The 24,199-nt window shown below is 45.6% G+C and overlaps 1 protein-coding gene across 2 annotated transcripts in view; it reads left to right on the top strand.

The window, feature by feature from the left end:
- Positions 1-24,199, top strand: part of SLC6A11 (solute carrier family 6 member 11) — a 124,375-nt gene that overhangs the window by 53,444 nt on the left and 46,732 nt on the right. For both annotated transcript variants that reach the window (XM_002813433.5, XM_009238698.4), the window contains one exon: positions 5,191-5,325. In XM_002813433.5, the coding sequence (XP_002813479.3) occupies positions 5,191-5,325 (135 nt within the window). The remainder of the gene's footprint in view (positions 1-5,190; positions 5,326-24,199) is intronic.

Below are 24,199 nucleotides of genomic sequence, written 5' to 3'. Positions count from 1 at the left end.
CCCGGGCAGAGCCAGGACTGAACCAGCGTTATCCAGCTCTAAGCCCAACCCTTTCATCATATCCCACAACCTTGAATGCGAGGCTGAGGAGGTTAGACTCAGGAACAGGGAAGAGACATGCAGGATTATTATTTTTGTAACTGCAGCTGCATTATGGACAGTATAGGCTGTCAGTGACCAAGAAGAAAGGTGATGAATGGCACCAGCAATGGGGGTGAAAAGAGGGTGTAACTTCAGAAGGTAGTTGGAGATCTAGTTGGCAAGACTTGATCACTGATTGAATGTGGGAGAAGCTGAGAAGAGAGGTGAACCTAACTCTGAGCACACCTGAGTGACAACCTGGAGGTTCCTGGATATACGAGGGGGCAGACAATACCCTCTGCCTATTTCTATGTCCTTGGCTAGTTCCACATCTTCCCTGCCTGACCCAACTTCTCCCATTCCTGCTTATCTTTGAGGACCAAGCTCCAGCCCATGTTCACAGACAGGAGAAGGCTGGATCCCTTCCCAGAGACTCTGGAAGCACCTTCCCAACCTGTCTCCATAGCCTCCTTTTCTTGTATGACCCTCGTTGTGTGGTGTCATGATCCCAGGAGTTTCATTCCTAGATGCTCATGTGCATAAATTCCTTCCTCAAGGACTAGACCTGGGTCTTACCATTCTGTTGACCTGCAGGAGAGTCTGAGAAAGCATAAATGAAACATGGACTAGACCAAGGGTAGCAGATAGATGGGTTTCATCCCAGCTGTTTATGGCAGGTTGCCTGGGGTGCTGTGCGGAGGGTTCTGAGGCTGCATCCAAGCTTAGCTGCAAAGAATGCTGTGAGCTATTAGTGATGTCTGGCAAGGCACAAGAGGGAAGAGTGGCAGTATGTGTGTCACTTATGTGCAGTCTCTTGATGACAAGAATCTGTATGGTTTTGACAATGCACAGCTGTTCTCAGGAAAAGTGAAAGATGATGTCCAAGTGTCTGGCATGGCCAAGGGTAGAAACAGATTAGAAGTAGCTTTTACAGAGCCACTTTTTAAAGCGGCTTTAAAAGAGCTATAGACACAGGCTATCCTCAGCATTGAATTTCAACCTTCATACCACTCTCTGCTTGTGTGCCTTACATAACGATGCCTCTAAACCACCTTTTGTACCCTGACTCAAGGCTCTCAAACCTCAGCTTACAAATGATTTTTTCTGAGCTAATGCCTGCCAGCCAGTGGTTTCATTTTGGCAGCCTATCTCTTTGTCTGCCCTGTGATCTTTGGGCAATTCATTTGAATATTTTATTTCCCTTGGTTTCATTTCCCTTGGTTTATGATTTTATAAAAGAAGTGTAAAATGAAGGTGTGAATAGCAGTGGAGGGAATGTAGTTCTCCTAAATATAATGTAGAAGCAGAGCATCGATTCAGAACTCTAAACAATGGAATTGCTTCAAAATTATCATCAGCCACTTAATAAACTATGTCACTGTAGTAATTGAGGAGCAGTGTTCTGTACATGGTGCCTGGGAACAGTGAGGGTACATTTGGCCAGGTTATAAGTGACCCTCTTAATGACACCCCACTGGCTCAGTCTACCCAATATAGACTGGACATAGCATAACCAGCAAGCATAGTCACATCAAAGTGGTCCCACAGGTGAAGGACACATTTTTATGATTTTTGAGTTGTTCTTATGTTTTACATGGTAATGTTCTTTTCCTTAAATTTTGCGAGCATTGGGAATTAAGATAGCTGAGTTCCAAATATTATGTATCTGGAACAGGTCAGCTCCTGGACATTCTGGATAATTAATCTTCTGCCACACAACAGAGACAAAAGTGGAAATTACTAAATGAAAGCAATGGGTTATTAGCCTCAACCTGATGTTTTATAGACTTAAGCTGATTGGCTTTGGTGGGGGAGGGGGGGGTAATTTTGAAGGAAATGAATCAAGAATGTATATGAAATGCTGAAGATCTATCCTAGATGCTGCTAAGTGAAACTGGAGATTTTATAGCACTTTTAGCTCTCTGCAGAAACCATCAAGCCTTGTTGATTACTGGCCTCTTATTTTTATTAATATTAATATTGATTTCTGCTCTTTTATAATGTATTTGATCTGCGCCTTTTCTGGATTACATTGCATATGATAACAAGAGATTGTGTTGGTTATGTGACATGTCAATTGAGCCGATGGTTGATTTGGAAACAGGGATGCAGAAATTGGTGGTGCAGGGGCCATGAGTGGGCTGGGGAGGTTGCCATCATTGCAGAATAGAGACATTGTCTGAATAAAATAATCCAGCCTTTCAGGATGTGTCCACAGGACCCACTATCACCAACCTTTGCTGGTTCTAATTTCCTATTTTTGAGGACTGGGTTTAAAATCTCTTCTTTGTCATTTACAAATGGAATGACTTGACTTTTCTGAAAATCTCATCTCTAAAATGGGAAAATAACACAGGGTTTGCATGGCTGTCGTGAGGGTTGCAGATTGCGTACATAGGTAGCCTGGTGGTTGAATGTGTGACCTTGGAGTCAGGCAGGACTTGCCATGACCCCCATATCTGGTTGTCGTTCATTCACTGGGCAATCCTGGGCAAGTTATGAGTAACTTCTCTGACCTTTGTCATGTGTAAAAAGAAGATAATCATGCCTACTCATTCTTGTTGAATGCTTCATGTGTGGAAGTGCTAAGTAAATGCAGCCATTGTTATTATCATGTGTAAAGGGCTGGGCATGGAGTGAGGATGTCTTGTTCCCTTCTTCCTTCCATCCCCATTTTCCAAGTAATGAATTCCTTATCATCCTTTATGGGCTGACACTTCTTTGGAGAAGCCCTTCTGGACTGCTCTTGCAGTGAGGGACTCACTCTGTCTGTGCTCTTCCATTCTTTTTGCTCCCCTGATGACATGAGGCATGACCTCCTGTCTGTAAGTCTTTCTTTACTACTAACTGGAAGTTGCTTGAAGCAGAAATTCCCCTCCTGTGATTCGGTCTTATTTTAACCTTCCAGGACCTAGCTCAGTTCTTGGTGCCTGAGAGTGTTTGAGTGAGTGAGTGAGTAGGTGGATGAACTGAGTCAATAAAGGAATACATGAATGAACAAATGGGTGGAGGACTGAAGCACTGGTCAAAGAAACCCTGGGTTAAACAGGAGCGAGAGGCTAACTTAGAAAGCTGGAAGTCTCAGGGCATAGATTCTTTATCTGGGAAATTGGAGTCTCTGAACCAAAGCTTGCATGCGTATCTGCATCTGAGCACATTTGGAGGGAAGGTCTTCAGATTCTCAGAAGTGTCCCTGGACCCCAAATGTTGACAAGTTGCTGATCCGAACAGACGGAGGAGGCAGGCCCCACTGAGAGGACAGAACCAAGTGATTGGAGGAGTGAATGTGACAAAAGAGAAAAGTCAGAACTGGCAGGACACTGAGTCCTGCAGGGACCTCAGTTAAGGGGTGTGGCCGGCATCACAAGCAGCCCCTGGGACGGGAACTCCTACAGTCCCTGCGGGCCTTGATGCCTCCTTCTAGGCTGCTCTTGTGCGAGGAAGCTCAGAGGAGGTTTGTGTCTTTCACTGTCTTGATTCTTATCCAGAATCCGCTAGCTAAAAGGATCTCTCGGGTTCATTGGGTCCAATCACCTGCCTCCAAATGGACCAAGCCCAAATGGTTCCAGGCAGGCACTGAGTTTTTTCTACCCCCAAAGTTTTCTGCCCTTTTCTTCCTTTCCCTCCCCTCTTCTCATCTTCATTATTTTATCCTATCCTATCCTATCCTATGCTATCCTATCCTCCCCTACCCTACCCTACCCTATGCTATCCTATCCTATGCCATGCCATGCCATGCCATCCCATCCCATCCCATCCCATCCTATCCTATCCTATCCTATCCTATCCTATCCTATCCTATCCTATCCTATGCTATCCTATCCTATGCCATGCTATCCTATCCTATCCTATCCTATCCTATCCTATCCTATGCTATCCTATCCTATCCTATGCCACGCTATCCTATCCTATCCTATCCTATCCTATCCTATCCTATCCTATGCCATGCTATGCTATCCTATAGTATGCTCTGCTCTGCTATGCTATGCTACCCTATCCTATGCTATGTTATCCTATGCTACTCTATGCTATCCTATGCTATGCTATCCTACACTATCCTATGTTATGCTATGCTGTGCTATGCTATGCTATGCTATGCTATGCTATGCTATGCTATGCTATGCTATGCTATGCTATGCTATGCTATGCTATACCATCCTATCCTATCCTACGTTAGTCTAGCCTATACTATCCTGTGCTATCCTAGTCTCTCTTTAACTATGAATACTTAACTTTCAGTAAGAACTGTGGCTTTAAAAATGTGGGTATTGACTCAACAGTGAATTCTAAAGTGGATTTAGAAGATCATGACCAGCTTATTTTAAAAAAGAATATAATAGAAAATATTAGCACGTATCACACATGTGTTATTTTGTGAAACTTCCTTTTCAGCTCTATATGTGCTGGATTGTGATATATATTTCTTTCTGTGTTGTGGTCAAAAAAATTCAACAAGCACCACTCTCAAGCACATCACAGGCACTCAGTAGATAACACTGAAAGACCTAGCGTTTGGTGAGGTATGAGGCAGGAGGACAGGCCATGTTAGGGGTTAGTTCTTGTTGCTGCACCAGGAAGCCCTTCTTTCCTTTACCCCCTCTGTGGCCCCCTCCTATCACCCCTGCTTCCTTTTCCTTTTTAATTTTATTTATTGTGGTAGAACACTAAACATGAGATCTGCCCTCTTAACGTATTTGTAAGTATCCAATGCATTGTTGTTGACTGTAGGTGCAATGCTGTCCAACAGGTCTCTAGAGCTGATGCATCTCACTACTGAAACTTTATACCTCTTGATTAGTGATGCGCCATTTCCCCCCTCCCAGTTCCCCACAACTGCCATCCCACTCTTTCATTCTATGAATTTGACTCTTTTAGGTACCTCACGTGAGTGAAGTCATGCAGTATTTGTCCTTCTGTGACTGGCTTGTACAGATGAATGGATCAAGCAAATGTGGTCTATACATGCGGGGGAATGCTTGTCAGCCTTGGGAGAGAGGGTCCTGGTGCAACATGCGACAACACAGATGCACCCAGAGGATGTTGTGCTGAGTGAAGTAACTCCATTGCTCTCACCCCCTTCTTGATTCTCTCCTCTCCTCTTGTGCACAGGTTGTATACGTGACCGCGACATTCCCCTACATCATGCTGCTGATCCTCCTGATACGAGGCGTCACGTTGCCCGGGGCCTCAGAGGGCATCAAGTTCTACTTGTACCCTGACCTCTCCCGGCTCTCTGACCCACAGGTAAGAGTCGCTTGCTCAATGTGCAGCATCACCCACCACCACTGAGAAGCCTTCTGCAGAGCCCCTGCCACCGGCCACTGAGATTCAACAGCTGGTTGAACAGTGGAAAGCCTGTGGACTCTTTCCCAGAATAATTTTAAATGCATAAATTAAATACATAGGAAATCAAATATTTTGAAATACCGTTACCAAAACATTTTAAAAAGGCAAATTTCTGACATGGTAATAGATGCACATTTTAAAACAAGGACATTACATAGCCAGATCCAGCAGCGAGTCTGATGACTACTGTGATTTTAAAGCAGCAATGAGCATAAGTGACATTTCAAGATAGCTCCACCATGATATGAAAATATCTTCTATTGCTAACAGGACTGCAGTTCGTTGCCTGCATCTAAAATTGAAACAAATACTAAATTTCAGTTAGAAGTTAATTAAAAATTTTAAAAAAATTTCTACCCCAAATCACAGATCTCTGCAGTAGTGCATCTCGGTGAGAGAAACTGGGTCTTTGTTTGTGATTGATTTTCTTTGTGGGAGTAGCTCGTAGTAAAAAAAGAGTTGGAGAAACTGGCTAAGCTATCAGTTGTCTTTGATAAGGCATTGGTTGTTCTGAATGGTGAGTAGTAACTGTGCATAAGGTTCTCTAAGTGGGTACATGGTGGTGTGCCTTGGACTACATTAAACAGATAAAAACAGAACATCTCACAATGCCTGGTGGTTCTCAACCTCAACTACATGTCAGAAGCTCTTGGGGAGTTTTTGAAAACCCTAATTCCCAGAGCACAACCCAGACCAATTAAAATGAACTCTCTGGGTGTGGGTTGCAGGTGTAAGTATCTTTTAAAGGCCTCTAGGTCATTCTAGTATGTGAAGTAACTTAATCAAAGACATTTGAGCAGGCGAGCAGGCACTCATTTTTCTGTTAAAACACAGAACACATGGAATCAGTACAGTTTCCAAATAGGAAATGAGGCTTGCAAGAAGTTTCAAGTCTGCGATCTGTGGCTTCCAGCCACCTCCTGTTAGGGGAGCTTGTGGGGGAAGCGTTTGTTGAGGGATGGTTAGTGCAGCTCAGAGGCCCCTCATCACAGTGGGCAGAGTGGGAAGTTAGCTCATTTTTGTCTCAGTTTGCCATGCCTTGCAGGGCCTTGAGGCTGAGGATACCACTAGGCACCTGCATGGCATTCTGAATTGCAGGCAGAATCCCTGGGAAGAAGGAAATTAGCTTCACCTGTTGGCTTTGCCAGTTCCTGATCTCTGATGGCAAAGGCTCAGTTGAAGGAGCAGTTTTGGAGAACATATTCTACAAACCACTGGTCGGTGTGTTTTTATGAGGTCCATGCATTCTGCCTTGATCCAAGACAGATTTCCCCGTCTCTCCTCTGCTTATGGGCTTCTTTCTTCCTGGTAGTCATTCAAGAGCCACTGAGTGTCACCCAGAGTTTCCAAATCTGGCTGATCATCCGAATACCTTGGAACTGGTTAAAAATGCTGATTCTAGGCCCTACTCCTGGAGATCCAGTTGCAGTGGGTCTGTGATGGCACCTGGGCATCCATATTATTAAGAACCCTCAGAGGTGATTCTTATAATCAAAAAAGTTTGGGAAAATCCAGGTGGCACCTACAACTTCAGAGCCCCCCTCCCCCACCTCCCACAGAGAGAGAGAGAGGAAGAGAGAGAAACGAATGAGAATGAACACAGAGGTGAGGCAGGCCAGGCTGTTTTCTACCATCTGCTTCCTTTTAGACCCTGGCCACCAGCCAGTATTAAGTAGCGGAGAGCACATTGGTCTGAGAGTTGGGACTTGGGTTCTCCTGGTTCTGCCATGGAACCTGAGTGCCTGTGGACAAGCTCCTTCGCCCTTCCCTCGTTCTGGGCCTCAGTTTCTTCACTGGTGACATGAAAGCGTTTTCAAAGTGGATTTGGAGAGCCCCCACTTTTCCATGAGCATAGGCTGGCAAACTATGGCCTTCAGGCCACATCCAGCCCTCTGCCCATTTTTATAAATAATGTTTTATTGGAACACAGCCTGTTATTTGTTTACATATTGTTATCCATGGCTGTTCTAGCACTCAAAGGCAGAGTTGAGTAGTTGAGACAGAAACCCTGTGGACCCCTGTGTCGGGGGGTGGTCCCAAGATTACCTACATATTTGGTAATTTAGGATTCACAGGACACAGAAGCAGTTATACTCATGGATGTGGTTTGTTTCCATCATCAGCAAGACAAAGACACTCACCAGGCAGAATGTGGAGGAATCCATGCACAGGCTTCTCACTTTCCCTCCCTCCTGCCTGGAGTGGGTATGCAGACTGTGTTCCTTCCTCCAGCAAGGAAATGCAGCAGCATGTGTGCAGGGTTTCTGCCCAGAGAAGCCTTCCTACGATGCAGAGTCCAGGTTTTTAGTGAGGGTGTTTTATTGACTGCACAGGTACTCCCTGCCTCCATGATCAGCCACAACCCTCTGACTTCCAGACTCTCAGAAGAAACACAGGTGTTCACCAGAAATCACATTGCTATACAAATGGTCTAGGCAGGCAGACTTTATGGGATTCAGTGTTCCAGGCATACAAAAACAACTGTGTCAATTTGTACCACAGGGAGCATCCTAAAAGCCCAATTCCCAGACACCAGGCAAGAGCCAACACTACAAATGGGCCGGACTTTGGAGCAACATTGGGCCTGCTCTGTTGACTCTTTCCTACAGGCCTGCAAAATCTCAAGTGTTTACCACTTGGCTCTTTCTAGAAAAAGTTTGCTGACAGTGCACTGGGGTACCCTCAGGGGCGTGTGAGCAGGGGCTGATGGGCCCCACTCCACCTGACCCCTGACTCCATCCTTGTTGCTCTCCACCCCTGCTGCCACCAGCCTAGTCCAGGCCACCACCATCTCCCACTTGAAAACTGTAGTAGCCCCCTAACTGGTCATCCAGAAACAGCTGCTTGACCATCTAGGCCACTCCCCACCCAGCAACAGAGGGATCTTTTTGAAATGTAAATCCGATGGGCACCTCTTTTGCTTAAATCCTCCTGGGATTCCCTGTGGTCTTTGGAATAAGATCCAAATGGTGGAGTCCCCACTGTCCTCTGTGAGCTGCCTCCTGGCTGCATCCCCTACCACTCTCCCCCTCTTTCAGCTCATTCCAGGTATTGACCTCCTCTCTGGGCATCCAATAGATGTGGCCTTTCTACCCCAGGGCCTTCACACATGCTGTTTCTCTGCTGGAAACACTCCTTCTTTCTTCCCCAGACACTCCTTCCCCAACTTGACTGACCAACCATCCACTCATCCACTCATCCTTTTTTTTTTTTTTTTTTGAGACGGGGTCTTGTTCTGTCATCCAGGCTGGAGTGCAGTGGTGCGATCTCAGCTCACTGCAACCTCCTCCTCCCAGGTTCAAGCAATTCTCCTGCCTCAGCCTCCCGAGTAGCTGGGATTGCAGGAGTGCGCCACCACACCCGGCTAATTTTTGTATTTTTTTTTTTTAGTAGAGATGGGGTTTTGCCATGTTGGCCAGGCTGGTCTCAAACTCCTGACCTCGTGATCCACCCACCTTGGCCTCCCAAAGTGCTGGGATTACAGGCATGATCCACCGTGCCCGGCCCACTCATCCTTTAGGACTCAGTTTAAACATCACTTTCTCAGGCAAGTCTTTTCTGACTGCCCACCATGCACTACCCCCAGCACCCCATACTTATTTTCCAAAGCACCTACATATCCTATATATTTACAGTAAGATATTTATGTGTGTATATAATTGTGTGTGATCTTTATTTGTTCAATGTCCATTTACTTGTTGAACAGGTATTTTCTGAGTGCCTACTCTGTGTCAGAGATTATTGTAGGCATTGACAATTTTCCACAGGGTGGCCACTGGCTGAGAAGGCAGCTTGGGAGCAAGGTCTGTATCTGCCTTTCCTACCATTGTATCCTCAGTCCCTGATGAGCTCAATGCCTGGTACACAGTAGGTGTTCCTTAAATGTTTGTTGAATGATAGGAGTAAGGGCTATTTTCATTTTTCATGAGAAGGTTCTCTTTAACAAAAAGTCTAATAACCTCCAGATCACCAAATCCGTGAGCTGTAATATTTTTTGATTCTCTGTTAGTGATGGCTAGGAAGCGTGTATGTGTGTTTGTGTGTGTCCCAAAAGCAACTATGTCCCCAAAAAGCAACTGCTGATTTTCTGTGGCATAAATAAGGATAGCGACCCCAAGAGGGAAAGGAAAACAAAACCCCATATATGTTGGTGTGTTTTGGCAGCTGGGGTATGCTGCAGGAAGAAGCCCAGTGTGGCCTAATTCCAGCTGTCCCCATTTGTGAATACCCAGCCCATGAAGAAGCAAGAAGTACTGGTTTCCATTCCTGCTCTCTGCCAGTGGTGATATGACCTTGAGTAAGGCTCCTAGCCTCTAGGGGGCCATGTCCCCTCCTCCCTCAATCACAGGTTGCACCTGCCTGCACCAGCCAATGGCCTTGAAGGTCAAGTTTGATGGCCCGGTCACGGAGGAATATTTTTTCTTTTGAATTATGTATGTATGTTAATAGGCATTAGGAATAAAACCGGGACATAAACCATATCAAAATCATGGCTTTATTGCTATCATTGCTAGAATGAGACTATATATATGATATGTATGATCTCATACACACACATATATACATACATACATATATATACAGGTTGAGTATCCCTAAACACTCCAAAGTTTGAAACTTTCTGTGTGCCAACATGGCTCTCAAAGGAAATGCTTCAATGAGCATTGGAGCTCATTGGAGCATTTCAGATTTTCAGATTAGACATACTCAACCTGTACATACATACTTACACATATATGTCATATATATGATTAAAAGTGAGGCTAATTTAAAGGCAAATGTTCAAAAAATATTAAGACAAACATGGACATGACAAATGTAGTGCAGGTGGAAGGTGGCTGGCCAACATCTGAGGCACAGTGCTGTGGGGGTAGAGAAACATCCTAAGCTAGACTTAGGACTTCCATAGCCACATGGTCACCCTACAGACAACTGAGGCACAGCTCCCAAAGTTAGGAAGAGTAGATTAGGAAGAGGGGTCGACTGGAAGTATTTTGTCAGGAAGTCAGTGAAAGTTTCCATCTTGTGTCTCTTTGTAGTGTTGTCCTCTTAGCAAGTCCAGATTGTTTGTTTGTTTTCTGAAAATGATCCTTAGTTTCCTGTACTTCTAGAAATGATCCTGCACTTCAAATTGCACCACGAAGAAAAGTTCCCAGATAGTGTCCCTAGGCCTGGCTGTTGGGCTAGTCTGGGAGCATGGGCACCTTTGTGTCTTTGGGATAATCCAGCAGTTGCAGTATTCAGGCCTCTTGCAGCTATGAGAAATTTAAATGGGTGACTCTATAGCCAGTAAAATCTCTCCCACAAGTGGAGAAATAGGAAATAGGAAGGAGAGGTGATTAGGGGAGGAAGAGAAGCCTGTGGGGAGTCAGAGGGCTGGGCCTCAGGCTGAGCTCCAGGACGCATTCAGGTCTCCAGCCTCTGAGCCCCGTTGGTCCCCAGGGCTGCTCCATCTAGTCCCTTGGAGGATGAGGGTGAGCTCAGGTGGACTGAGGGCCAGGAGGGGGTGAAATGAGCACTTGGTGGGGAGTCCTTCCTAGTCTGTGGACTCCAGGATGGCAGGGATTACAACAAACATGTGTCCCATTCATCTATCACCAGAGCCCAGCAACCCTTCCTTAATTTGTTCCACTGGTAGTTATTGCAGCCCTGCCTGTGCCAGCTACTCAGCATGTAGAATGAGTAAGAGCCTCCTTGTCCCCAGGGAGCACGCAGTCTGATGGGAAAGGGTGGAGTCTCACCTCTTCTGGGGTTCCCTCCCTAGAAGAAGAAGGAAGTGGGGTTGGATGAGACCAGAAGTTCTCCTCCATTCTTACAGTCTGTTGAGAAGGAGTAGCAAATTGTTGTTGGTAATCATCTGAGTACCAGAGCCTGTGAACGACTTGTGCCTTTTATACATTAAAGTGGGCTTAAAGTGACTGCATTTAGGCTGGACACAGTGGCTCACCCCTGTAATCCCAGCACTTTGGGAGGCTGAGGCAGGCGGATCACTTGAAGTCAGGAGTTTGAGACCAGCCTGGCCAACATGGTGAAACTCCATCTCTACTAAAAATATAAAAATTAGCCAGGTGTGGTGGCACACACCTGTAATCCCAGCTACTCTGGAGGCTGAGGCAGGAGGATTGCTTGAACCTGGGAGGTGGAGGTTGCAGGGAGCCAAGATAACGCCACTACACTCCAGCCTGAGGGACAGAGCGAGACTCCATCTCAAAAATAAATAAGTAAATAAAATAGAGTAGCTGCATTTATACCATCACTTTCCCTCTCTTGCCTTTCTAGGAACTTCCTGGAAAGGTCCACTGGGAAAGTCAGGAGGGCTGTTAGCTGGTGCACCTTGCATTAGAACCCCAAAATTGCCTTGTCTCTTGTGGTTCCGTGAAGGGCCAGCCTGCCATCATGCTCCAGTAATAACCGTGGGGATGGCATTTTATCAGCAGAGTTTACTTCTCTGCAAACATGTGTGGGGTTCATGAAGCCTGGGCCTGGGCCAGGACAGGTGGGCATGTGCAGGTCAGCAGGGAGAGGAGAGTCCCCTGGCACCTTCCCAGAGGATACTCTTCTGCCCACATCCCCACCAGAGCGATGAGGAGCCCCAGTTTAGCCCTGTGGCCCCTCCATGATCCAGGATCTCCATTAATTCCAGACTGATCCCCAGCTCCCCTTCCCTCAGGATTACAAGGGGCTCAGACATGCCTATTTGCTGTGTCATTTACATTTCTAAAGGGGAAACAGGGCGTCTGACTGGTGCAAAGCCCTGGACTCCAGCTTCCAGCCTTATACAAGGACGTTCCCTGGGAGGGTTCTCCTGCCCCTCCACATGTGGGCAGCAGGGATTCTGCATGAAGGCTGATAAAGTGTTGAGCTGGGTGGCTGTGGCTGCCTTCATGGTGGCCCCATTCGTCCTCCCTCCCGGCCAGTAAAGCCAGAAAGGGTGAAAAGAGCTCAGCTGGGAAACCTGAGGGCTGAGACGGCACAGCAAGTCATTTCTACTCCTTCTTTGGAGCCTTGGGAGCCATTTTACTTTCCTGCTTTTTATGCAGAAGTGGGGAGAACACGTTCTTCACTGATCAAGAGAGAGAACTGTGAAAATTGTTTGAAAGTCTAACAGGGTGCACACCCGACCAGTGCAGTCACAATGAAGGTCCCAACCACCTTATTTAAAATCGCGCCACCACCCCCCGTGCTCCTGGTGCATCTCATCTGTCCTCCCAGCTTGCACTCATCACCATCGCAGATACCATTCATTTTGCATCACCGTTCTCCACCCACTAGGATATATGCCCCATGCAGGTGGAGAATTTATCTGTTACCTGCCCTGTTCAATCTCCAGACCTGGAACAGTCCCTGCAACACAGGAAGTGCTCAGGAGATATTTTTTGAATGAGTCGAAGGAAGGACCAAACAAATGAACAAAGTAAGGAAGGAAAGACAGAAGGAAGAACAATTTCTAGTACAACCAGTGTTATTTTGCGTTATGGTTGCAGTTGTGGGTGTGCTCTTCAGAAAGAGGTATTCTTGGTGTAGTGGGATCTGGTGTGGAGGCGAGGAAATGGGAGTAACTCTGCTGCCACTGGCCAGATGGTGACCAACAGCCTGCCCCTTGACCTCTCTGGGCTCCAGGTTCTCACCTGTGCATTGTGGGTAAGAGTATCGGCCGCACAGGGAGGCAGTGGGGCAAGTGTACACATGAGGCCCAGAGCACCTCCACTTTTCCCTTCTGGCACCCAGCCTAGGGCCTGGGAGCCAGAAGAGCTCTGGAACACCAGCGGCGGTCTTCATTTTTGCCTCCACCTTGCTAGCTCTGGGCAGGACGAGTCAGGGCCCCACAGCCCAAGGGGGCAGTGGGGGGAGGTGGGGGGGCGCTTTGAACTTGGAACCAAGGACCTTTATTGTGGATCCAGTAAATTAAGTTTCTCGTCAAGAACTTGAAACAACATAGCATCTTGCCGCTTTTGTCCCTCAGCAATTTGCATTCCGTGGTCTATTATAACTTTCTAAACATTTGTTTGTCTTCACTGTCAGCCCCATGTTCTCTCTGAAGTGTGAAGTACTTCCACTCTATTTTTCCCCTCAAATTTTTACTTTCTGTCTTTTCAGTCTTTGGGGAGCTGAGGGGATCTTGCAAGAAATCACGTTGTTTCTGCCCCAGATTCCCGCTCCTCTCACTCTTCATTGTGTTTCAAGTGTGTGTTTTCAGGGCAAGAACAGAAAGGCCTGTCACAGATCCAAATGGTGGGGTCTGCTTTCTCCGGGTACTGGTGCACCAGTTCCCCAGATCCACCTCCTCTGTGCAGGGAACTGGAGCCTGAGGCTAAGGTGTCCAAACGCTGGAGCTGGGATGAAAGATGCCCACACTATGAGAGCACCTCAGAACACCAAATCTTCCCTGCCTCCCCACCCCACAAAAAGAGAATCAGGGAAAACAAGACCCCAGTTCAAGACCCTACCTGCTGAACCTCACAGATGTTACCATGGAATTGCTGCCACCTGGTGGCAGTGTACTCTGATTCTAACCAGGGACCCAAAGAAAATTGGGCCTTCTGGCTGTTGGACTTTCAAACCAAAATGTCCATATTGACATCAACATAGAGACATTATATATGGTTTTGAAAATATTGCAAGCCTCACTGAGGTGGGGGCCACTACTTGAGACTGAAAATCCCCCAAGGTTTCCTTTCAATGTATTTGTTTCTGAGTTAGGTTCATTGTTCCTAATACCAAGCACTGAAATGTAAAATCAGATCATCACACATGACTCTTATCTTCAAGGAAATGACAGTCTCTTGACACAGACACATGATTAAGACAATGACAACAGTGGTGCCAGGCGGTGCTGGGGTTGGAACTGACCTGACAGGTGTACTCCTAGTCAGAGGGTAAATTCCTCCGTAATTAGAGACGCATCACTGATCTAACATCATGCACGCTTAAAGGTAGTGGATATTTATTCTTTTCTTGTTTCATTCCTGGCTGTTTCAGCAGTGTCTTATGATCCACAGTCCTGGAGGTTGAAACGCTGCTTGGGTACTCATAAAACTACTGATGCTAGTTATCATTGATTGATTGCTGACTTAATGCCAGGTACTGTGCTTTAGAAACTTGTCTTTTAATTTATCCAATCAGCAAATAGTTGAAAATTATTATATTTTAGACATAGGAGCTAAATGTTATATATAGGTAAAAATTCTCATGACCCATAAGATAGGACCTGAGGTCTTTATACATTATCTTATAAGTCATGAGAATTTTAAAGCCTATGTCTTAAACGTTTTAACAATGCGGGGACTGAGGCTCTGAGGGGCTGAAGCTTGCACAGCCAGCAGCTGAACCCAGGTGAGTCTGACTTGGCTGTGTGAGGGATACAGTGCTGAAACTGTGTTGTGTCTGATTTTCCTGACCTCTCTCTATCCCTGCCCAGTCCTGGGCTGGCAATCTGGCTCTGGAGTCTCTGAGCATCCCAAACCTATGTGACAACTTTGCAAGAATCCTAGAATCTTAGCCTTGGGCAGCTTTAATCTCCATTCAGTGCAGGAATCTTCTCTGTGGTAACCTGGTCAGCCTCCGGTTGGCCCCTCTGAGAGGGAGGCCTGTCACCTCTACTTTGGGACAACGTTCCACTCACCTGGTTCCCAATGTTGAGACATTCATTAATTCTATAATTTGATTATTCTTTCTTCACTTACCTGCTTTAGTTTGTCAGTCCCCCACTTTGAGGGTATCTACCAAGGTTGAGCATACTAAGTTAAGTGCAGCCTGAACAACTGAGGCACAAGTCGGACTCCTCTGAGTGAATAGAATAGAATCAAATCACCTCCAAGGTGGGCTTCTATCTCCTCTTGATCACCGCTGCTTCCTTTCTCACATGGCAGACCAAGCAAGCTTGTTAAAAGGGATCCTGGATCGTACAACCTTCTGACATTGTTCTTTGAATGTATTTTCCTTTAATTATTTGAATGCATTTATATTATATATTTATAGTAGCTTCTTTAAAATCTTTTATACTATTTAGTTTGATTACTAGATGACCACCTTAACCTTGTGTAGGCTCAACTTTGTTTTCTTAGCGCAGGTCTGTAGAAATCTGGACTGTTCCCAAGCCCCTCTAACTCAATAGGACTTGATAGGATTCCAAGCTCTGCCTCCCCTATAAATCTCATCAGGGTTTGGCTTTAGACTTAATTAGGATGGGTGTAAAGTCATTCTGACTCTAGAGCATGGGTCTCAACTGAGGAAGCTTTACCTCCCAGGAGACATTTGGTAATGTCTAGAAACATTTTTTGATGGTTACAATTGGGGGATGTTACCAGCATGTAGTGAGTAGAGCCCGGGGTGCTGCTAAACATCTTACAATGCACAGGACAGCCCCTATGACAAAAAAAAAAATCAGGTCCCAGACGTCTGTAGTGCTGAGGTTGAGATACCCTGCCCTAGGACATGGTTCTTGCTCCTATGATAAGGTCTTTCTGTGTCTCAGCTGGGTGCCAAGCATGAAAACTTGGGGTTGACCAGATCTCTCCATTGTGGCAGGGTGGGAGCCCCCATCCCCTTGCCTCCCTCCCCCTGCCGTCAGCATCCAGACTCCAGGGTCTCTATTCCACTCATCTCTGTAGCAATGCTCTCTGGTGAGCCTTGAGCGGTCCCACCTAGCCAGCCCTCAGCCCAGCCTCACGGAGAGCCTCCACATGGGCTTCTGGGTCCCCTCTGTGCACAGCTCCCTTTCCAGCACTCCCACTGTGGATTCCAGCTATTCCCACTGTCCTCACTCTGGCACTGCCTCCTCTGCCCAGGGAGACTGCATGCTATGCTCAGACTCAGCTCTCTGCATGGTGGTCAGGAAGTTGTGACCAAGCAGCAGGCTGGGCAAACCCTCTCAGGGGTTCCCATCTCTCAGGATTTCAGTCTAGCCCTGCACGTTGTCTACTACCTGAAAATAGTGGTTTCCTATATTTTGTCTGCTTTAATAGTTGCTATGGCAGGAGGGCTGGGCTGATCCCTGTTACTCTGGTGTGACCAGAGGCAGAGATCGACTCCCTTGCTCACCACTCCATGGCTGCATCCTCTTGCTTCAGGATTCAAATCAAGACTGCTCCCCGTGGCCATGGTCAAGGAGCCCTCTGTGGCCTGGTCCCTGTCCCATACAGCCTTGGGCATTCCAGGATCGATTCTATTGCAGGGCTCTGACTTCTGCCTGGATCACTGTCCCCTCAGATATTCCTGTGGCTGGCTCCCTGTCATCCTGCAGATCTCAGCTCCAAAGTCAGGTCACCTCTGACCAGATGAGCTCAAACATCCCTCACTAGGCTGGACGTGGTGGCTCACGCCTGTAATTCCAGCACTTTGGGAGGCCAAGGCAGATGGATCACTGAGGTCAGGAATTCGGGACCAGCCTGACCAATATGGTGAAGCCCCATCTCTGCTAAAAATACAAAAATTAGCCAGGCATGATGGCATGTGCCTGTAGTCCTAGCTACGGGGGAGGATGAAACCAGAGAATTGCTTAAACCAGGGAGGTGGAGGTTGCAGTGAGCCAAGATCATGCCACTGCATTCCAGCCTGGGCAACAAGAGTGAGACTCCATCTCAAAAAAAAAAAAAAAAATTCCCTCCCTAGACCCTATGACATAACAAAGCCCTTGTTTTATTTTATTCACAGGGCTGATGGCTGTCTGAAGTAATCTCATGCTTATTTGTTTATGTGTTCATTGTTAGTATCCCCATTAAGAAAGTGACTTCCATGTGAGCAAAGAATTTGTCTTATCCGCTGTGAACTTCTCAGCACCTGACACAGAGCCTGGTGTATGAGAGGCTCCCAGTCAGCACTGGATGAATGTATGGACAGATGGATGGATGGATGGGCGGACAGACGGATGGACGGATGGATGGATGGAAGGAAGGAAGGATGCACAGATAGATGATAGATGGACTCATGAATGTGTAGATGGATGATAGATGGACAGATGGATAGATGAATGATAAATGGATAATGAATGGGCAGATGGATAGATAGATGCATGGATGGATGATGAATGGATGGATGGTTAATGAATGGATGATGGATGGATGGATGGATGGATGGATGGATGGATGGATAGATGGATGGATGGGTGGTGGATGTCATATAGTGATGCCAGATAAAGGAACATAGACAATCAGAGAAGAACAACATTATTTTCAGTCACATGTCCTGGAAAAGACTTTATGACACACACAGTCTTTTCTTTTTTTTCTTTTTTGAGATGGAGTCTCACTCTGTCACCCAGGCTGGAGTACAGTGGCGTGATCTCAGCTCACTGCAACCTCTGTCTCCTGGGTTCAAGTGATTCTCCTGCCTCAGCCTCCTGAGCAACTGGGATTACAGCTGTGCGCCACCACATCTGGCTAATTTTTGTATTTTTAGTACAGACAGGGTTTCACCATGTTGGCCAGGCTTGTCTCAAACTCCTGACCTCAAGTGATCTGCCCGTCTCAGCCTCCCAAAGTGCTGGGATTACAGGTGTGAGCTACCGTGCCCTGCTGAAACAGTCTTTGATTTGATCTCTGCAGGATTAGGAAGAAAAGTCTTTTCAGAAAGAAGCAAAGATCAGAGGTGGAAAGTCTGCATATATGCAGGAAATGGTCTGTAGTTCAGTGTAGCTACAGGATAGACTTTGTGATAGGGAATCATAAGAAATAAGATGAAGTCAGTAGACTGAAGCCCCTTCATTAAGAACCTTGACTGCCAAACCAAAGAGTTCAGATTTCATTTATTGGTCTGGAGAGAGCTGTTGAATGTTTTTGAGCAAGAGATGACTGGCATGAAGAGAGCTGTAACTTCAGAAGATTACTCAGATAAGAGAGAGGCTCAGCAAAGCTCATCAATGAAGAGTATGAGTTTTCAGAGCAGCATGTGAATGCCTGCTCTTCATTCTCCACTGTGTGACATTAGGCAGGAGGCTCACCCTCTCTGAGCCTCAGTTTCATCTCTCGTAAGCTTCTAGAGGAGAAAGCCTTATCCTTTACACATCTGCTTCCTCCAGGCAGATTTGGTAACGTTAGGTGAAAAAGCACATATTAGCTGTTTAGAAAGGGCAAGCGAATAGAATGAATTTGGAGAATACAACCAGTTTGGAGGAAAAGGAGGCTGCTATCAAATGACCTTGAGTTTTGAGGAGTATGGCAAGGAAGAATCTGACTGAGGATGGAGAAGGCTTTGCAATGTCATGGGGGTCTGGCAGCTGTGATGTTACAGCCTATGGACAGTTGTGGCTGGAGCTAGTACCATCGTGTGAGTTTGTCTGGCTACCTCCAGAAGTTCAAGAAGATCAACACAGGAAGGAGACAGTGGAGTCACTTCAAAGAGATGTCAGCAAACATTCAAGGTGCACGTACTGTGTGCAAGGCCCAGCCAAGCAGTGAGAGTACAGGGATGAAATGATGGTGTTTTCACCCTTGAGAATTTTGCTGTCTCATAGAGGAGAGATGTTGCCATGGCAGGGGATGGTGAGAACCTTGGAGAGTCATGAGCTGAGCTGTGCCAGCACAAAAGAGGAACAACTGAGTGCCTGTCTTCAGGTATCCTCGGGCTGTTTTGTTAGAATTCCCACCTCATGTTTATTCATCCACCAAATATTTGTTGAGTACCTACTCTATGCCAGGCATGATGCCAGGCTTTGCTTTTTAAATTAATCAGGAGAAATTTACCAAGTATCCATTCTTGCTAGATATTTCCTGGGCACTGTGGGAGTGGGGTGGAGGTTGGGTGGGGAGGATGAGTAAGACATTTTCTGTTTTCTCAGACAGGAGTTTTTAAGTGGGGGAGGATCTTTAACCTCCCTCCCCAAAATTGCACATTAAATTTTGCAGATTAAGTATAGTTTTTTTAGATTAATAGATTTGTATTAATTTTAGCTGTTTTAAGTTTACAGAAGAATGGAGCAGAAAGTAGAGAAAGCTCCCATATACACCCCACACCTCCTCCCAACGCCCATTTCCCGTATTAGGAACATCTTGCATTTGGGTGGTACATTTGCTACAATCAAGGGGCCAATATTGATATATTATTATTAGTTAAATCCATGGTTGACATTAGAGTTCTCTCTTGGTGTTGTACCTCCAAATGTGCAATGTTGTAGCTCCAGTGAATGTGTAATGACACGCACCCACCATTGCAGTATCACACAGAGTAGTTTTCCTGCCCTAGAAGTCCCCTGTGCTCTGCCTGTTCAGCCCTTCCTTCCCCTGAACTGATCTTTTCCCTGCTTCCATAGTGTTGACTTTTCCAGATTGTCACATAGTTGGAATCATACAGTCTGTAGCCTTTTCAGAGGAGCTTCTGTCTCTAAAACCTTATTACTACTCAAAGTGTCTCCAGGCCTAGCACCAGCCTTATTTGGGAGCTTGTCAAACATGCTGACTCCCTCAGGCCCCATCATATAGTGATTCTCAAGCCTGCTCAATCAGCCTGCTCAAGGCTGCTCAATCAGAATCTGCATTTTAGCAACACCCCTGGTGGTTTTTATACACATGAAAATTTGAGGAGCACTGGTCTAAGAGAGCACTGAAGGCAGGCTGAGGCCTGTCAGACAAACCAGTTAGGGCTTGTGGTCAGGGGAAGCAGAAGTTCTGGGGCCAAGTAGTCTAGGCAAGAAGGAATTCCTGGGTGTTGGGGCCACCCACCTGCCCTCGCTCCCACTCCAGCAAGGAGAGAGAGAGAGAGGATCACCTCAGAGCTTCCTGCAAAGGGAATGGAATGGATCCCTTCAGCAATTTCCACTTTCTAGAACTACATTGTCCCATACAGTACCCATAAACCACATCTGTCTATTTAAATTGAAATTAAATAAAATTTACAACTCAGTTCCTCTGTTTCATTAGTCAAATTTCCCATGCTCAATGCCCATCTGTGGCTAGTGGCCACCATAGCAGAGAGCACATATATAGAACATGTCTATCTTCATAGAACATTCTATTGGACAGTAGTGCTTTATAGGAAAAAAGTCCCAAGAAGCAGGAGGGTGTGTAGAAACTGGAGCTCCAATTGTGCCAGGTGCTGGAAATGGAGCAGTCACTCCTGGTGCCCTGAAGTCACGCTGACAGCCCTTGTGGGTTTCCTTCCTAAGAATGAAACAGCAGAGTTCTAAGAATGCCCACTGAAGAGTCAGGACCAGAACCATGGCCACAGTTGTCTTTGGAAGAAAGGACTGCAACTAAAGTCCATCTGTGAAGTGCTGTGGGAGGCTGTGATAGCTGTACGTGCAGCACCACTGGGTTGGGAGGAAAGGGTCTATCCCTGAGTGCAGTGCAGAGATAGGAGTTGTGGTGCTGACTCAGTCAGCGTGGCTGTCAACTATCTTTTTCCTCCTTCTGAATAAGAAAAAATACTCTAGCACACAAATTCTGCTCCAAATCCCATGCTCTCATCATCCCTGTGATATTTACTTTTTGATACTGCCTTATTACTTCTTAAGAGTTGATACTTGTATTTCACAACATGCTTTACTGATTTCTTTGCTCCCCATTGTTTTCATTCCTTTCTACATGATTACATTTTCTTCTTGTTGGAGTTAATCCTTTAGTAGTTCTTTGAGCAAGGGCCTGGAGTAACTAAGCTCTCTTAGTCTGTGTATTACTGGAAACACATTTATTTCACTTGAGTGGTAGTTTAGCTGGGTATGGAATTGTAGGATGGTAATTTTTAAGTTACATTTTGAACTTGGATGCCCATATTGCAAGAGTAGTGTGTAATCATACCCATATCTGGCGCTTTCATGGTGAGCTGAGGGGTAGTTTCTAACTTCTGGCTCACTATGGGACAATCCTTTCTAACTCCCAGCTCTTTTCAGTAAGCCTAATTAGCTTTTGGTCATACCCACAGCATGCAATCTTAACTCTACCATTGGGCAGGAATGAAACCTCAGCCTCTCAGACTTCTATTTGCTCAGATGTCCCTATGGGTTGCTAGGTCTGTTCCTCCTCCTCCTCAACTTCAGTTTTGACTTCTCATTTCTAGCATCTGGGAGAATTTTTTATCTTCCTTAAAATGGATTTAAAATGTTACAGATTTAAAAGGCTGTGATTTAAAATATTTCATAATTATCTGTTTTCTGTCACTGTCATAAAAATATTAACCCTCAGCATTTACTTTTCTTTATCTGCTAGTCTTGAACATGATATATTGAATGTTCAAGTAGCCAATTAATATTAAGGGAGATACCCTTATTCATGCTTAATTCAACAGCTCAATTTTATTCACAAAGTCATGTGTCAGTGGTGGTGATTTCATATTTCATAATTTCCATGGTTTTATATTCTGACACTAAATTTGTTTCTTACACATAGAGTAAAATTATACTCATGAAGGTATTTGGCAAAGAACTCCATAAAGCTCATTTATTTGCTATTTTAATAAGTTTAAGAGCCAGTATGTAGGTCCAACTTCTTCTTTTGTTGATGAGTACCTGAGTGCCAGAGAGAGGATATGGCTCACCCAAGGCCACAGCTGGTGGAGAACTGGACCAGGACTGAGAACCTCCAGTTGAAACATTTGCCACTTTTCCACCCCTTTGAGTCTATTTGCTCATCTATGAAATGAAGAGGTTAGACCAGACATGGAATCAGGTCCTGTCTCACTAATTTTGTGTCATTGGGCAGGTCACGTAACCTCTCTGGGCTTCCATATTAGTAAACCCTACTCTGCCCACCTCAAATGGCTGTGGAAAGCATCAAATAGGCAGATGTGTGTGAAAGAGCTCTGAGCAACACAAGGGCTACAGAGCAGCTCTTGTTATTAAGTTGCTATAACTGGTTCCTGCAGCTCCTCCATAGTTGGGAAGACGTGTGCTTTGCAGATGCAGTGTGTTCTGATGATTTCTGATCTAGCACAGCTTTGTAAGAGAGCAGGAACTTCTTCTGTGAGCAGCAAGATGACGGGTCTTTGATACCTCTTAGTTGGCTGGGATTGTGACACTTGATGTCCTTCTCTGAAAACTCATTGGTGTGTGAATCTCATGTTCCATTTCTCTCACTTCTCATATACAAGCCAAGCACTGGAAAGCCCTACAGGGTGAGTGTGGCGTCCTGCATAATGTTCACACAGAGGCCAAACATAGCTCTGCCTCCTTGCTTAGGGTCTCAGTGACGTTCCAAACAGTAGAGGCAAGTGGGTGCTGCTCAGCCTCCTATGCTGTACACATCTCAGTCCTTCATGTCCCACTGCTTATCCCAGGAGGCATTGTTGCATGGTACAAAACTCCCAGCCTAAGAATCAGGAAACCCAGCTCCACACCGACCTTGAACTGTCACTGTTCACCTCCTTGTGCCAGAGTTCCATCAGCTGTAAAATGAGAGTGTCTAGTAAAATCACTGTCTTCCTTTTTTTTTTTTTTTTGCTATCAATAATCCCTTTTATTTTCCCCCTTATGATCCACCAACATGGGCCATGTTGTGCTGACAGGAAGTTCCTATTAGCAGTTGTGTGTGTCTGATTAATAAAAGCTGGCAAAGCCCAGGAATTAGTCTTTAAAATGTCCTTTGGAGGAGACAAAGCTCAGAGAGAAGAGATGATTTACCTGTGGTCATGAGAAGATTTTTATATCATAAATCACCTGGAAGGGAGAAACTGCACATCTCCAAGGTTATAGATGACAGTGCATTAGGATTTCCCAAAGCTGTGGAAGTGCGTGGGGGAAACGGGTTGGGTGAATGTCATTCAAAGCAAGCGTATGATTAACGTTCCTGGGGGTTAATCCAAGCTACACTTGACCAACCCTTCCAGAACGTGAACATTTTATTCAACTCTACCTCTCCTATGATGGCTTGCAAACTGCCTAGCACATAGTAGGTGCTCATTAAGTGCATATTGTAGCATGTGGTTGTCATCTCAGAGTTAAGCTCCTGCCTGGGATGGTGAGCACCATAATTGTCCTTCTTCTTCAGCCCTGTCACCTGATTGGAGCTTTAAAGAAAATATTCTCTAAGAAAGACAGATGAGGAAAATAAATAACAGATACAGACCTCTTTAGTGAATACCTCAGAGACAGAATATAAAATTAATCCATAGGTTTGTGCAAGGTAAGGTTGGAGGAATGCAAACTTCTATCTTCTCATACTTGCTCCCCTTTCTCTCTCGACTCGTGGAAGACTTCTACCTCGCCCAGAAGGGAAACAGCGGAAAATGAGGCTTAACAACTGCTCAGATGAATCTCTGAATCACAGAGGGATAATATCAGGAGTTCAGAGGTGTTTTTAATCTTTGAGGGGATGTCAAGGAGGAGACAACTGATCCCAGAAAACTCAGTTTTTCTGATCTGAGACTGAACATTGGTTTTGGTTTCTGACATCACCTGGCAGGGTAGGAGTTTCCTGTTTCCCCCCACTGATGCAAGCATGAGTTACTGGGCACAAAGCATAGTCTTCTCACCAAAGGATTCCTGAGAAGTGTCGTGAACACGTCTCTTCCAGTGAGGCCTCCAGTTCCCACTGTGGGACGAGAGTATTCCTTCTGCTGTCTTGTGGGTTGGTTCTGCCTGCACAGAGAACCCCCACATGCCCACCCCCGGTCTCTACTATGGGTGTTTCACTATGTCAGCTTTACCACAAACCTTTCTAGCCCCCATCCATGTATTCTATTTTATTTTTTGATACACTTCAAAGTAAGTTGTAGACATCAGTACACTTCAGCCTTAAGCACGTTGGCATTAATGTCTGTAACTTACTTTATTTTTACCTGATCATTCTTAGTTTTATGGCTCAACCCAAAGCCCTGAAAAATCGCTGAGGGAAGCATGAGAAATGAA

This window comes from Pongo abelii, chromosome 2 (genome assembly GCF_028885655.2).
Source record: "Pongo abelii isolate AG06213 chromosome 2, NHGRI_mPonAbe1-v2.0_pri, whole genome shotgun sequence".
NCBI classification, from domain to species: Eukaryota; Metazoa; Chordata; class Mammalia; order Primates; family Hominidae; genus Pongo; species Pongo abelii.
The sequence above is the reverse complement of the archived record's forward strand: the minus strand, read 5'-3'. Positions and strand labels throughout refer to the sequence as shown.